General features: G+C 42.1%; 1 protein-coding gene across 5 annotated transcripts in view; it reads left to right on the top strand.

The window, feature by feature from the left end:
- The window catches only part of CDKL5 (cyclin dependent kinase like 5), a 173,334-nt gene that overhangs the window by 146,927 nt on the left and 10,610 nt on the right, over positions 1–15,797 (top strand). For all 5 annotated transcript variants that reach the window (XM_067022938.1, XM_067022939.1, XM_067022935.1 and 2 more), the window contains 4 exons: positions 943–1,909; positions 6,638–6,739; positions 7,026–7,131; positions 10,330–10,453. In XM_067022938.1, the coding sequence (XP_066879039.1) occupies positions 943–1,909; positions 6,638–6,739; positions 7,026–7,131; positions 10,330–10,453 (1,299 nt within the window). The remainder of the gene's footprint in view (positions 1–942; positions 1,910–6,637; positions 6,740–7,025; positions 7,132–10,329; positions 10,454–15,797) is intronic.

Raw genomic sequence — 15,797 nt, 5'->3', positions numbered from 1 at the left:
TCAGGATTTATATTTTGCATTTTAAACCAAGTAGGAAATGAAGCTTTCAGTCCTAAAGATTTCAGTCCAGATGAAGCCTCAGCCCATTTGGAATAATGAAGTGTGAAATGAAGAAGAGAATAAATTGTGTCTTTTGGAGAGAAGTTACCTGTTTAGATCCCTGTGATCCAGTTAGAGACATGCTTCTGTTTAGTGTACAGGAGGTATCTGACACTGACACGCCCCGGGTATTGCTGCTTCTCTAATACGTAAGCGTTGATCATCATGTTTTCCAACAAACCTCGCTAGGCAGTTCACACTTCTTTTCAGAGTATCATTTTCTTTTCTTGAGTACCTTGGTAGAGTTCTCATTTGTTGATTATACAGGCTAAAGACAAAAGAGACACTGGTGCTGGTGTGTATGTGCTGGGAGTGTGTATCTCTGAGGCAGGCTGTGAGTTTTACGAATAAAAACGAAGTTCAAGGAACACAGTGATCTGCAAGTCTAAATGTCTTCTTCTGATGTTCAAGCAGACAAAGAGTTATAAAGAGTTTGCCTATAGCTCAGCCCTCTTCTTCTTCGCAGGCTTTCTATAGCACACACCCATGTGAGCACCAACACAGCAAAAGCATGTTTGCCCAGATTAGCAGTTAGAAGCTGTGTTGGCAGTAAGTTAGCTGAGCATTTAAGAAATGCCAGAGCACTTCGTCAGGACCAGTGCTTTGTGGCAGAGCGACTTGATCTAAGCAACTTACTTCTTTTTTTTTAATTTTTAATTTTTATTTTTTTCTCACTTCTTATTGATAGATTATGTGTTATTTATAGTCACATGTTTGAGAGAGTTACTGGTTTTAGTCTTTGCATTGCAGTGTTTTAGGTATTTGTTCTTTTTTGTTTTAATGATACTTTTTGTGCATCTGCTCTTGAGGGAAACTGATGTACTTTTTTCGTTTTTGACATAGAAACCAAGCCAGCAAAAGTGCGGCTTTGCAGTCTCATCACAGATCTAACAGCAAGGACATCCAGAACCTAGGTGTGGGTCTGCCCCGGGCTGATGAAGGTCTTCCTGCCAACGAAAGCTTCCTGAACGGAAACCTTGCTGGAGCTACTCTCAGTCCCATGCACACCAAAACCTACCAAGCGGGCAGTCAGCCTGGGTCTACCAGCAAGGATCTGACCAACAACAACATACCACACCTTCTCAGCCCAAAAGAAGCCAAGTCAAAGACCGAGTTTGATTTTAATATTGACCCAAAGCCTTCGGAAGGCCCGGGCACGAAGTACCTCAAGTCAAGCAGCAGATCTCAGCAGAACCGGCACTCATTTATGGAAAGTTCTCAGAGCAAAGCCGGGACGCTGCAGCCCAGTGAAAAGCAGAGTCGGCATAGCTACATCGACACCATTCCCCAGTCCTCTAGGAGTCCTTCCTATAGGACCAAGGCCAAAAGCCATGGGGCATTGAGTGACTCCAAGTCTGTGAGCAACCTTTCCGAAGCCAGGGCCCAGATCGCAGAGTCCAGTACCAGTAGGTACTTCCCATCCAGCTGTTTGGACTTGAACTCTCCCACCAGCCCAACCCTCACCAGGCACAGCGACACAAGAACTTTGCTCAGCCCCTCGGGGAGAAATAACCGAAGTGAGGGCACTCTTGACTCACGCCGAACCACAACCAGGCATTCTAAGACGATGGAGGAGTTGAAGCTGCCCGAACACATGGACAGCAGCCATTCCCATTCGCTGTCTGCGCCTCATGAATCCTTTTCGTATGGGCTTGGCTACACCAGCCCCTTCTCCTCCCAGCAGCGTCCACACAGGCATTCCATGTACGTGACCCGGGACAAAGTGAGAGCCAAAGGCTTGGACGGAAGCTTGAGCGTAGGGCAAGGGATGGCGGCCAGAGCCAACAGCCTGCAGCTCTTATCACCTCAGGTACAACTTAGGACCTTGACCAGATCTGTCGGCTCATCGTGGGAAGGTGGTGCGGGGATGTGGGGTCAGTGTGCAGTTGTCCCTACTGCAGGAGGTCATACTTTCTTGATAGGACACATTTAAGGAGGCAATATTTGAAGGACTAATCTGTTAAAAAAATTTTTTTAGTTATTTAAGCTAATTGTTGAGTACTCAACGCAGAAAGCTTGTTTTTCAAAATCTGCTTCCTTTCTTAAATGTTCCTTTCTGGCATATTTTGTTCATATTTTGTCCTATTTTTTTCATTTTTTATTGAAGTATAGTTGAATTACAGTGTGTTAATTATTGCTGTACAGCCAAGTGACTCACTTATACATATATATAATTCTTTTTCATATTCTTTTCCATTATGGTTTTTCACAGGATATTGAATATAGTTCCCTGTGCTGTACAGGAGGACCTTGTTGTTTATCCATTCTGTATATACCAGTTTGCATCTGCTAATCCCAAACTCCCACTCCAACCCTCTCTCACCTCCTTCCCCCTTGGCAACCACCAGTCTGTCCTCTATGTCCCTGATTTTGTTTCTGTTTCATAGATAGGTTCGTTTGTGTCATATTTTAGATTCCACATGTAAGTGATATCGTATGGTATTTGTCTTTCTCCTTCTGACTTACTTCACTTAATATGATACTCTCTGGTTGCATCCATGTTGCTGCAAATGGCATTATTTCATTTTTTTTATGGCTGAGTAATATTCCATTGTATATATGTACCACATCTTCTTTATCCATTCATCTGTCGATAGACATTTACGTTGTTTCCATGTCTTGGCTATTGTGAATAGTGCTGCTGTGAACATAGGGGTGCATGTATCTTTTTGAATTATAGTTTTGTCCAGATATATGTCCAGGAGTGGGATTGCTGGATCATATGATAATTCTATTTTTAGTTTTCTGAGGAACCTCCATACTGTTTTCCATAGTCGCTGCACCAACTTACATTCTCAGTAACAGTGTAGGAGGGTTCCCTTTTCTCCATACCCTCTCCAGCATTTGTTATTTGTAGACTTTTTATTGATGGCCATTATGACCAGCATGAGGTGGTACCTAATTGTAGTTTTGATTTGCATTAGAGAATCCTAGTTTGATTTATTACAGAATTCATCAGCTATATGGGTTAGTTTTTAATTTTCTCAAAATTCAGTGTGAATTCATGGGGATTTTCTCTAATCTCTCCAAACCACATTTGCTTAAATCAAACCCTTTTGCTAATATCTTACTCGATATCTTAACTGAATTGAAAAGTTTTAAATTTATCCAGAACTATAGGTAAATATAACTTCAGGCCAGGATAAATGCTAATTTTCAGTCTTTTGGGTTGTTTTTAAATCTCGAGGCAATGTTTTTAGCATAATACTCCTTCTGTCTTATTGATCTTCAGTCTCTAGAACTGACACTAACCTGTTTAAAAGAAGCAGCATTATTATAACAGAACACATATTTTAAAAATTATATTTTTGTGATATAAAACATTCACCTGCATCAAAGAAATGAAGGTGGAGATAAAACAGTGTTAGAAGAAGAAAAGAGTGTCATGTAGGAAAAGTACTCTCCTTTTAGAGGATACAAAAATTGGTTCATCAGCGTGTGTCAGAGCTCCAGAAAATAAGATGGACTGTGCAGTGGGAAGCTTAGCAAGATGAGTGCTGGGGAGGGGGAGGGGGAGACTGTCAATAACTGAGCAGTTGGTGTAGCAAAGCAGCTAAGATCTTGAGCTGGAAAGCCAGGCAGCCAGTCCTGCAGTGTGCTTCAAACTCTGTAAATTTGGGAAAGTGATATAATCTTTCTGTGCCTTGATTCCTCATCTGAGTGTTGCTGTGAGGATTAAACGTGGTGTATAAAAGCACTGTGTGCCCTATGCCGGGCACAGAGTAAATGTCTTAGTTGTTGCTACTGCTTCTGGGATGATGGGGGCTGTTCTTTAGACACTGAATACCTTCTCTATCCTGGGTTTTCTGGGGCACTCAAAAGAGTCTGAGACAGGGTTCTTGCTCTTGAGAAATGTATCTTCTCTCAAGGAAGATTAAATTATACATGATAAAAATGAAATAATTAAGAACTAAATTTCTGTGGCACTGGCTATAAAAAGTACTTGAGGACAGGGAGAGATAGATCATTGTGGGCAGCAGCAATCAGAAATGGCTTTAGGAGCAACTGAAGGTCTTGCTTAGAGCTCAGATGTGGAGAGAGGTTTTGTGGCTGAAGGAAGAAGACGTGTTCAGGCATTTACTGAGCTAGGCACAGTGATAGGCTCTGATGAAAAAGATGTGGTCCCCGTCCTCTTAGAATGTATGGGCTGGAGGTGGTGGGATGACACTTGCCAATAGATAGGTAGTAATAATACTGTGAGGCTGCATGCCCACACTGTGCTAGAGCTGTGTGCACCGCAGGGGCAGAGGGGAACAGGGACAGAGGGGAGTGGCACAGTCCCAGCGGGGGGTTGTAGGAGGCCCCCAGGGGGCAGGGGTGGCATCTGAGCAGAAACTTCTGAGACGTTGGGGGTTTCACCAGTGGAAGAAAGTAGAGTGGACATCAGGAAAGAGGCTCGAGGGAGCGCCAAAAAGGATATCTGGAAGTTAAGGAGGATAATTGAGACATTAAGTCGCATGCTGAGTTGTGGGATTGCAACTTGGGCCATGTGGCTGGAGTGAAAAAATGCAAGATTTAGAGTGGCTTTTGCAATAATCCAAGCATGGGGTGAGGAGAATATGTTCTGGACTAAGTCAGTGCCAGTGGGAAGACGGAGCAAGAGTGGGTCTAAAGACTTCTCAGAAGTAGAAACGGGACTTGTGAATTGAAGGATTGAATATAGAAAAAAGGAGGGAGCCTTCGAGGTTTCTCTTCTAGGAGCTCCTTTTCAGAGTAGAAGAGAGGACTTGAAGTCACCACATTCAACCCCTCCATTGCACTGATGAGCATGCTGAGGCTCTGAGAGGTTGGGTGGATTGCCCAAGTTTACCCAGCTAGTTCAGGGTGGAGCTGGGATCTTGAGGCAATGTCCAGGTCCCTAGGCCAGAGCTTTTTGCATCATGTCATGCTGACATGTTGAGGTTGAAGCGTGACCGTGGGCCCCTATGCAGAGATGTTCTCCACGAGGTTGGAAAGACTGTCTGGGGCCCAGGTGAGAGGAGGGGTAGGAGGTGTCATGATTGGAGTCAGAGCAGTCGTCGGAGGAGCCCCTCTAGAGAGAAGGGATCATTTAGGGCCTAGAAAGATCTCTAGAGTCTGGCAGCTACACATAGACGTTACATGGAGGTCAAAGCCAGTAAAATGTGTTAGCATTAAGCATAGTGTAAATAGAGAAGAAGTTAAAAAAAATAAAATAAAACCATACCTTGAAAATGGACAAATGGACTGGCTCTCTGCGAGTGCTAGAGAAAAGGCTTCATGAACATGGTGGAAATAAGCTAATTATAAAACAATAACTGTCGGCTGAACACAGATCCAACTGTTACTGAATTTTAAGTCCAGTTCAGGAAATGCAGTGCCAAGCTGCAAGAAAGTACAAGTTTAAAGGCACAAAGATGGCAGATGGCTTGAAAAGTAACTGAAGCTGTGTATAATGATGGGAATCACTCTCTTGCAAAGTACTGTAGGCACCTTCAAGAGCAAGGGGACTGGACTGGCTCTGTCGCTTAGAGTTTATGTTAGATGTAGAGGTCTTTGTAAACAATGCAGGTGATAAAATTCAAATGAGATCTTGTCACAAAGTAGAAAGAAGAAAGGCTACATTGGATAATTTCCTGCCCAGAATCCTTTCGTAGTACATTTGGGGAGTAAGGGGAAGAAAGAGAAAATCATAGTTTAAATTTCAAATAAACTGTTTTTGACATACCATGTAAGGCTCAAAATAATACTCTTTCTGTGCATAGTATACAGATATGCAATTCAGCTAACTCCTCTGAATGGTTTGGTAATTTTATACCTTAATCTTTTTTTTTCTGAGGGTAGAAAATGCTACTTTTCCCCTCAGTGAACACCACTGTGGATCAAGGCTGCTTTTAGTTTGTGACTCACTTCCTTGAGAGAAATAGGTAGTGTCTCCGGAGATGCGTGCTGTCGTGATTATTAAGAAAATACATGAAGTATAAGTACTGTTATCCTAGAGAAGATTAAGAAGAGAACTTAAGTACAAGAACTACAGTAGTTAGGGAGTTTTTAAGACAGAAATTATTAAGGATACTGATTCAATTCCTTGATATATCCAAAGAACGTTTGTTTTCATCTTAATCTGCCATGTAAGTCCTTCAGGAAAAATAATTTTGCATCTGTAGTTCTTTTTTGAGAACTCAGCCTAAAATCTGCTAGAGAAATTTTGGATTAACTAACAGAATCTCTAACTCTATTCTAATCGAGTGCTGCTCAGACCGTGACTTTCTAGATATTAGGAAGATAATTTTCTTTATTTTTAATAATTAATTGAACTATTTTCAGAGTAATTCATTCCCTGCTTGCATTAACTTTAATGAGAATTTCACTTTCCATCTGTGTGACATTTGTTTGACTTATTTTACATTCATCAGATGATTCACTCTTTTATAGGACAATTTGTGTTTTAACCAATTCACATTTTAAATTTTAGCCAGTTAAGGTACTGGTTATACCAAATGAAACCCATGGCGATTTAGGTGATTTTCATCCCTAGGAACAGGACACTCTTATAAATCCTTTGAAATTTGACTTCCAGCCCGGAGAGCAACTCCCTCCAGAGATGACTGTGGCACGATCTTCCGTTAAGGAGTCCTCCAGAGAAGGCACCTCTTCATTCCATGCACGGCAGAAGTCTGAGGTCTGAATTTTCTAGAGCTGCTACCTTTTACAATAGAACATGTCTGTAAAGATTGGTCACTCAACATCGTTACAGTCTATCTTTTAAGATTTATTCGTACCCAATCTCCCACAGATAATTCGAACTGGCTTATAAAGTAAGCAGTTTTCCTCCTGCCATAATTCTGAGTTTTCTCTTAAATAGATCCCAGAGTAAATTATAGATCAGTTAGGCACTGTTCTACGTTCACAGGCTACCTCATTATCTCTCTGTTGTTTACTTTTTATAAACCTATTTTTTATCTCAGGGTGGAGCATATCATGACCCCCACTCTGATGATGGCACTGTCCCCAAAGAAAACAGACACCTGTACAATGATCCTGTTCCGAGGAGAGTTGGCAGCTTCTACCGAGGTAAACCCAGCTCCTTCATTCGATTAAGTCATAACATATATACTTTAAAATTTATTTATTTTTGGCTGCGTCAGGTCTTAGTTATGGAACGCGGGATCTTCCTTTGCAGCACGCAGCCTCTTCACTGCGTCACGGGGGCTTCTCTCTAGTTGTTGCGCGCAGGCTCCAGAGCGCGTGGACTCTGTAGTTGCCGCGCGCAGGCTTAGTTGCCCTGTGGCATGTGGGATCTTAGCTCCCCGACCAGGAATCGAACCTGCGTCCCCTGCGTTGGAAGGCGGATTCTTAACCACTGGACCACCAGGGAAGTCCCAAGTCATAAAATATTTATCAATGTCACTTGTATGTCTGACACTTCTAATTTAGAACGTCAGTGAACAAGATAGCCAAAGGTCTCCACCCTCCCAGAGCTCACATTCTCATGAGGAGAGAGCAACACTAAATGTAATAATTACATAGAGCAGGAAAAGATAATTTATTGCTACAGGGAAAAATAATATAACAGGGCAATCCATTGCCTCTACCCCAGCCCCAGTCCTCTATCTCTCATCTGCTGAGAGTCCTCTGGTGACTTCCCATTGGCATCAGGACAAAATCTGAGTTCCCTAAGATGGCATTCTAGACTTTCTGTGCCTGGCCCTTGCTATCCTGTCCAGCTCCTCCTCCTCCACTCTGGTGCCCAGCCTATGGCACTCACACAGGCCGTGCCCTCCTCTGACCTGAATGCAGTACTCCCCCTGCTTGGACAACTTGTTTCTGTCCCTTTTGAGATTCTGCTTTGGGGTCCTCTGCAGTGTGATGGCTTCCCTGCCCACCTAGGTGAATTGAAGTGTTTCCTCTTTTGTTCCGCCCATGGCCCTCTGTCTCTAACATGACACACACCACATGGTACTGATTCTTTGTTTGCATTTCTCTCTCGCAAGGTTACAAGGCCCTTTACCTTTTCCTATTTTACCTTCATTGACTAGCACACTGCCTGGCAATTTCATAAATATTTGTTGATTGGATGAAAGAAAATCTTCAACTGTACTTGCATGACCTTAAAAATGTGCTTTGATGTTTGACAACTATAGCAGATGTTTCAGTGGCTGAATGGATTTAGGAGAGATTGAGAGAGAAAGGTATTACCTTTAAGGAGCTATGTAGTAATAGAGTGGGAGCCCCCAGGAATCCCCAGCCCCTAGTGGTGAGACTGGCAGTAAGCCCACTCAGTAAGCCTCCTGAGTCCGTGAGGCTCAGCTTCTCAAAGCCTCCTTCAGGGGTCACCACGACCTTCTACAGCTGCCGCATCCACATTGCCCAGCTTCTCGTTATTCTGTTGATCTGGGAGGATAGCAGGAAAGGGCAGGAACTGGGGGGTAACACGGACAACTGCTTGGTCATTTTAACTAGGAACCTGAGCTAAATAAGTGCATACAAGTGTTATTCAGGACCTAATGTATATTGAATGATTAGGCTACTCTGTTCCCTCCTAGCTCAACCTTTGAGAAAAGTATAAGGCATTGAATATGCCTTTTGATGCATTTATTATTCTTTCTTCTGATGCCATGGTTACTTTAGAACCTTATGGGACTAAAATTTTAATTCAGATTAAAGTTAATTAAACATGTGACTTCCCTGGTGGCGCAGTGGTTAAGAATCCACCTGCCAGTGCAGGGGACACAGGTTCGAGCCCTGGTCCGCAAAGATCCCACATGCCGGGGAGCAACTAAGCCCATGTGCCACAACTACTGAGCCTGCGCTCTAGAGCCCGCAAGCCACAACTACTGAGCCCGTGCACCACAACTACTGAAGCCCGTGCACTCTAGGGCCTGCGTGCCGCAGCCACTGAGCCCACGTGCTGCAGCTACTAAAGCCCGCGTGCCTAGAGACCATGCTCTACAACAAGAGAAGCCACCCAATGAGAAGCCTGCGCACCACAACGAAGAGTAGCCCCCATTCACCACAATAGAGAAAGCCCACGTGCAGCAACGAAGACCCAACACAGCCAAAAATAAATTAAAGTTTTTTAAAAGTTAATTAAACAAAATATTGTAGTGTACATATAAACAAAAGTATTTTCTTCTCTCACTGTAAGTTTTACTTCCAAAGTAGATCATACACGTGTTATTTCTATAGATGTCTGGAGAGTATACTTTAATATTAAAATGTTAACTAAGTTTTCGATTAATTAATTAGTCCTTGACCTCTAGAAACACAGTTTTATTTTTATTGCAAGTGAATTAACTTGGTTACTATCAGCAAAGCCCCTTGTAATCGACTTCACTGTTTGGCAGGTAGAACGTCTTTATTTTAGAAAGTCCAGAAATAGAAGGAAAAGATTTAACTAGGTGAAACATTGGAGACATCGCTCATTTCAGTCATGCTACTAAATCTAACTAGATGAAGATTTCGTGGTATCATTGAAATGACAGATTTTTTAGTATATTTCCCATTTTCAGTCCTTCTGGCCAAGAGTCAAGTAATATGGTGTAATTTGTCTTTATATACAGCCTGTATATTCCTTTTGTGATAAAATTTGCAATATATTTTCATTTATGACCAAGCTTAGAAATTGATAGAAAAAGATAATACCCACCCACCCCCCAAAGAAAAGCAGAAAAGTATTTACTCACATACATTGTGGTTTGTCTTTTTGTTTCCTGGATTGAAAACTTAGAGAAAAATAGTATTTTTGTGCAAGTAACCAAATTTCTTTGGAATTGAGTTTAAAAAAATATAAAATTGATGCCACCTCCCAGGTGGCAAGGCTTAAACTGTAGTTCGTGTATTCCAGTACACATACTGTTAAGAATACCTTCACACTAAGAATAGATTTTACGTAGTTGGATCTATGATGTAAGAAAGCCTCAACTTAAAAGAGTGTCAAAACAGGGAGATGGGGATCATATTCATACTTTTAAATCTCCTACGATGTTCTCCAGTTTATCAGCTGACACATCAGTTTATGCCTTGAATATATATTGCCTGGTGTTAATTGACCCTTGCAAGTTACTGTCATAAGCAGTTGGGGGTGGAGGGAATGCTCCCGGGAATGCCTCCAGCCTCAGAAAACGTATGGGTTATATGAAGGGCAAATAAGGATTCTGACTTATCTTTTTGTTAGTTTATTTTGTTTGTGTGAGAGAAAGTGCAATAGAACAACATGAGAACTGCTTTAACCTAAAGAGTATATCAGTGGCTTACTTTTTCTTTATTCAGTGCCATCTCCACGTCCAGATAATTCTTTCCATGAAAATAATGTGTCAACCAGAGTTTCTTCCCTACCATCAGAAAGCAGTTCTGGAACTAATCACTCAAAAAGACAACCAGCATTTGATCCATGGTAGGTATTTTAGCTTGTTTTTACTCTTCTTTTTTCTAATTGTAGATTTTAGATTTCATAGAAATTCTAGATACACTTTTTAGCATTCTTTCCCCTGCTAGGCCTTTCTTTCTAAAGAGATTGTTTAATAAGGGAAATGTGATTTGTCATTATTTGTAATAGTTTCTTTCATGTTCACCATTTATATTAAATACCATGTAAAAGAAAGAAAATATCCTGGGTCAGTACACACCTCATAAGTCTTCCATCGCCTTCTTCTGACATGATTGACGTCCTTTGCTGTCTTCTCCACTTGTTGCTGTCGAATCATGTAGCAGACACTTTGCTTAGCTCTTTGTGTGCACTGTCTCACTCAGTACTCACAATCAGCCTTTGAAGTAGGGGCGCCTCCCACTCTCCAGATGAGGAAACTGCAGCTTAGAAAAGGTAAGGAGCCTGCGTGGTGCTGAACAGCCAGAAACAAGGAGGAGGGAGCCGGGATCTAGACCTAGATGAGTTCTGACTCCAAAGCTCATGTCCTGTACTTCTGTGCCACCTGACTTTCATTTAGGGTGAAAAGGGAGAAATAGGGGAACAGCCCTTCATGCTACCACAAAAAAGTACCGGTAGTCACAGGATAAAACGATGCGCCAATTTTGCTTATCCTTTAATCTTTGTGTCATGTGTAGTAAAAATTTAAGGAGAGAATTATAACATACATCAAGTCTCATTAGCAGATCTTGTCTTGGGGGTAGGACTGGTTATTTTTTTTAATGATGTAGACTTTATATTCTCAGCTGCCCAGAAAGACTTCCCAGAATCTAGATGTGAGGAGTGTTTATGTATTTCATAGAGCTGCTAAGTTCTCCACCAAAAGAATAAAACGGTGCCTCATTGTAACTCACTGAATTGAGAACGAGACCAATCTGTCAGATTCCATCTCTGCTGTTTACTGCCAGAATTCACACAATTTGGACCCTGTTGGCAGGGTTATATCAAGGTTTCAGTGTTACCATGCCCTATGCGGAAAATAACTTACTTATTTTTACAATAATAAAAACGGTTTTCTTAAAGCTATAAATACTTTTTCTTTTATAAGCATACTTTATATCTACCGCCTTATTTATAAAATGAGAGTTTTAGGGCTTCCCTGGTGGCGCAGTGGTCGAGAGTCCGCCTGCCGATGCAGGGGACGTGGGTTCGTGCACCGGTCTGGGAGGATCCCACATGCCACGGAGCGGATAAGCCCGTGAGCCATGGCCTCTGGGCCTGCGCGTCCGGAGCCTGTGCCCCGCAACGGGAGAGGCCACAATGGTGAGAGGCCCGCGTACCGCAAAAAAATAAAAAATAAAATAAAATAAATTAAAAATAAATTAAAAAAAATAAAAAATAAAATGAGAGTTTTAACATTACTGACTCAGAGGTTAGACCCTGGAAATAGTATATCTTGACTAGTGTCACCTTTTGGCCATGTGACCTTCAGCTCTCTGCCCCTCAATTTCCTTGTCTGTTAGATAGGCTAAGAATAGCACCTCCCTCATCGGGTAAATATGATCATTAAATGAAGTCAAACATCAAAAGCATCTAGAGCAGTGCCTGGCACCGTTGTGACTTGTTAATGTTAGCAGCTGTGGTTTTTGCCATTAATGTTCTCTAACTTCAGTATGACTTGCCAGGTGTCTCCTCTCCACTTACTTTGCTGATGAACCTTCAGTGCGTTCTTTCTCCGTGTAACAGTAGACAAGATCTATACATTAAGCTGAGAGCACAGGTACAACTTCTTTAAGTTACCGGCATTGACAGCTTTCAAGCGTGGTTTTGACAAGCCGTGAGAATAGTGTCTAAGTTGTGAGAACACAGAAGTACAGATGGAATTGGTTTTCGTCTTGGTCATTGCATGATGAAGTGGTGATGGTTTAAAAGTGCGTCGATTGCGTGTTAACATAGTCCTATGAAAATTAGGTAGGTCAGATCAAAACTAAATCCAAATGTGGCATTAACAGTCTTAACAGCATATTGTTTCTGTCTTTTTGTTAATCCGTTTAAGTAGAGCTTGTTTAGACCTGGATATGTGTAGAAACCTAACAACAATTGTTTTAATAAAGAGGCACAGTTGGGATGCTGAACTTTAGATAAGTCTTCGTCAAGTCATCCTTACTCTGATACTGCTGTTATGAGGCTTGAGAGAATTCCAGAATTGCCAGGGATGAATTGGCTGTATTCTTTTGTTCTTACTACCCAGCATGATAATGCTGCTATGATAGTTCTCCACGCATCTATCTAACTTAGTCTAAGTCATCCATTAAGCTTGACTTGTCTTGGATTTTTTTCTTGAACAATATCTCTCATTGGTTCACCATATTTATATTTGAGAGAAATGCCGTTTGATAACTGTCACAAAAACATGAACAAACCATGGTGACATAGTGAATTGCTGTTCCTAAACTATCACTTACCTAAGAGCAGTGTGTTTCTCCTTGTTAGTAGTACTTCCATTTCTTTGGAGAAGAGGATATGTGTACAGTGTCCACATTTCTTGCAGTGGAAAAATCAAGCTACTATGTCATACTTTAAAGTGATAAATGGATAGTGTAGTATAATATCCAGAGCTGTTATTCTGGCCATCTCAGCTGTCCAGAATCCAGTTAAGAACTGGAAGATTAGCCAAAATATTTCAGAACAACAACAATAGGGTTAATGCAGTCAGATTGATCATCTTTACTAATGGGAAAACACCTCCACCCTCCCTGTGAGCCTGTTTATTCTTCTTTTATGCACAGTTCTAGCAGTTGGCACTGAGGTTGTCAGGCAAGAAATAATCCCAGAGGGAGAAGGATCCTAAACAATAGCTGTAGAGAGAAGAGGGGTATTTTTGCTTTTTCTCAGGCCCCAATGAGAAAATCATTTCTAGCTGTATGGTCTTATACATAGAACAGATATCCATGTAGAGTATATATCTTTAAAATAGGCTGCTCTTACTTTCCATAAAAAGACAAAGTGTTTAGAAAGACTGCTGTCAAAATTGGGTTAAAAGTTGACACTTAAATAGTAAACCAAATTAATTAGAAATCCCAGTAGTTGAGATAAGTGAAGAACTGCTGTCACTCACTTGCACAACCGCAGGCTTTCTCTTCTTGTAAAGTTATGAAGACATTGGTATCCATTATTGCTTGTCATGCTAACTCGCAGAATTATTCCTGTAGAATTAGTCACTGACTTCCTACTCTCAGACATTAGCCGGCCCACCCTAGTCTCGCTGGCAGGGCGGGAGGGTGGCAGGGCAAGTGTCACAGAGTCAGCGTCTCTCCTCTTCTGTGCGCCTTCGTGCTGCTGCTCTTGGGGGGATTATGCTGGCGCTTCCCGGCCCTCCGTCAAACCTGTGGGTCTCTTGCCTTGAGCCTGTGAGCAGCTTGAGGTCACACTCCTTGTTTTAGTTTTTCTCTGTATCTCCAACACCTAACAGAGATCCTGGTGCATACACAGTACTCTGTAAGTGTTGGTTGGCTTTGATTCAGTCAGTTTTAATTCCTTCCTTTTTTTAGGTGAGTCTTTTGAATTCTCTTTCCTCTTCCCTATGGAAGTAGTAGCTGTTGTGGTAGATACTGTTCTGAGTTCCATGACTGTTCAGGAAGGAGACTGTTATTGTTAACCGCCCCGCCCCCCACGCACACACACACTCCTCCCCCATCATCCTCACTGCGCACCCCACCCCCCACTGTGCCAAGTGACTAGCTGGGTGGTCCTTCTGAAAGCTCCTGTCCCTGTGATTTATGTGACCACCCACTTGCCCTTCTCTTGTGCTGCTCCTCTTGAACCCATCTGTTGCCTGCACGGTTAGTTAGCTCAGCTCAGCACACAACTGTTGACCGTACCAGGTAGAATCAATAGCAGGGTCCAGAATTCACAAATGAGATTAAGTCATGCGGCTCGCTCTTACCCTTTGGGTGCACTACTGGTTATAAATGTTCAAGTCTTTTCATTCATTTGTACAGCACACAGCTTTTTAGGTGCCTGTGTTCCAGGCAGCTTCTCTCCATCCCCGAGTCTCTCTCACAGGCTTTTCTCCCTTCTGTTTCTCTGTTAATTCTCTGTATGTGTACGATTCAGTGTAGCTTTTCCCTCTCTTTGTCTTTTCCCTCTCTGTCTCCCTCTCTCTCCCCGACTGGCACTGTTTCTTTCTCTCTGACTTCCTTTTTTGTCTCTTGTGATGCATGCCTACTCACACCTTACTCCTAGCTTTCATCCTCTAGTCCAAGGGTAGTTTATTTTCCTTTTTGCTTTGGGCCCTGGAATCTTTTCCCACCTGGATCTTGGCCCTATCGCCTCTCTGCAGCTCCAGCTTGAGGATGTTTTCCTCATCATTTCCCTTTCCCCCCGGCCTCTAGTTTATCCAGTGCCTCTGAAGAGACCCTGCGGAAAGGCTTTGATTCATCCTCTGTGTTTTGGGGACACAAGGAACTGCAAGTGACTAGGGCTTTTTGTCCTGCTGCTTCTTCTCTTTCAGTACCCTTCCCCCACCCCCCCCATCCTCTCACTTTCCTCTTATTGGACAGACTCTTCTTCCTACCCAAATCCTGCTCCTCCTAGGACTAGTATCTCAAGCCTTCACTTCCTCTCATGCCAATGTTAACATTCTTATAGTAACGCCCATTCTCATCCTGAGATTGTGGTCATGATGAATGTGTCCCCCTTAAAGATTTCCTGGGTTGGCAGAAAGCACTTTAACTACTGACCCTCAGCAGACCTTTGAGATTTTGTTAGACTTGAATTCTGATTAGCAAAAACTTCTACCCGTTAATCTGAGTACTCTGTTGTGCTTCTAGGTTATGTGCAGACCCCATTGTGGAAGGACATAAGCTATATCATAAGCATATAATTCTTTAACTTCTGGAAGTTACAGAACATTAGGAATAGTATTGCTGGTTGGACTAGATGCTCTCTAAGGTTCCTTTCAATTCTAAGAGTGGTGCTTTTGTGATTCCAGCAAACTACTTACACTGTTCTGCTGTGTTCCGTAGAACCCTCACATAACTGAATGCTGTGGCCTGGAATTTAGGTCAGTCTGTCTTTCGGCCCCATCCAAGGGTTTCATCTCCTTAATCTCAACAGTACTTGTCGTAAGAAACTTTGACCGAATAGGCCCAGTCTGTCATTAGGATGGGAGTGCTTTTTCCAGCACTACAACACTGAGTTTAAAGAATCTTTAACTTTTCACTATTCCATTCTCACTCATTCCATCATGTCTGAAGCTTTTTAACTTTCAAATTTTTAAATGCGTCATTCTGAGTTCCAATGCTAATTATTTTATTGGTTGTGTGGTATTACAAAACTTTAGCTTCAGAACTTGGAGCTCTCTCAGTGAGGT

This window comes from Kogia breviceps, chromosome X (genome assembly GCF_026419965.1).
Source record: "Kogia breviceps isolate mKogBre1 chromosome X, mKogBre1 haplotype 1, whole genome shotgun sequence".
NCBI classification, from domain to species: domain Eukaryota; kingdom Metazoa; phylum Chordata; class Mammalia; order Artiodactyla; family Physeteridae; genus Kogia; species Kogia breviceps.
Note: the sequence above shows the minus strand (reverse complement) of the source record. Positions and strands in the feature narration are given on the sequence as shown.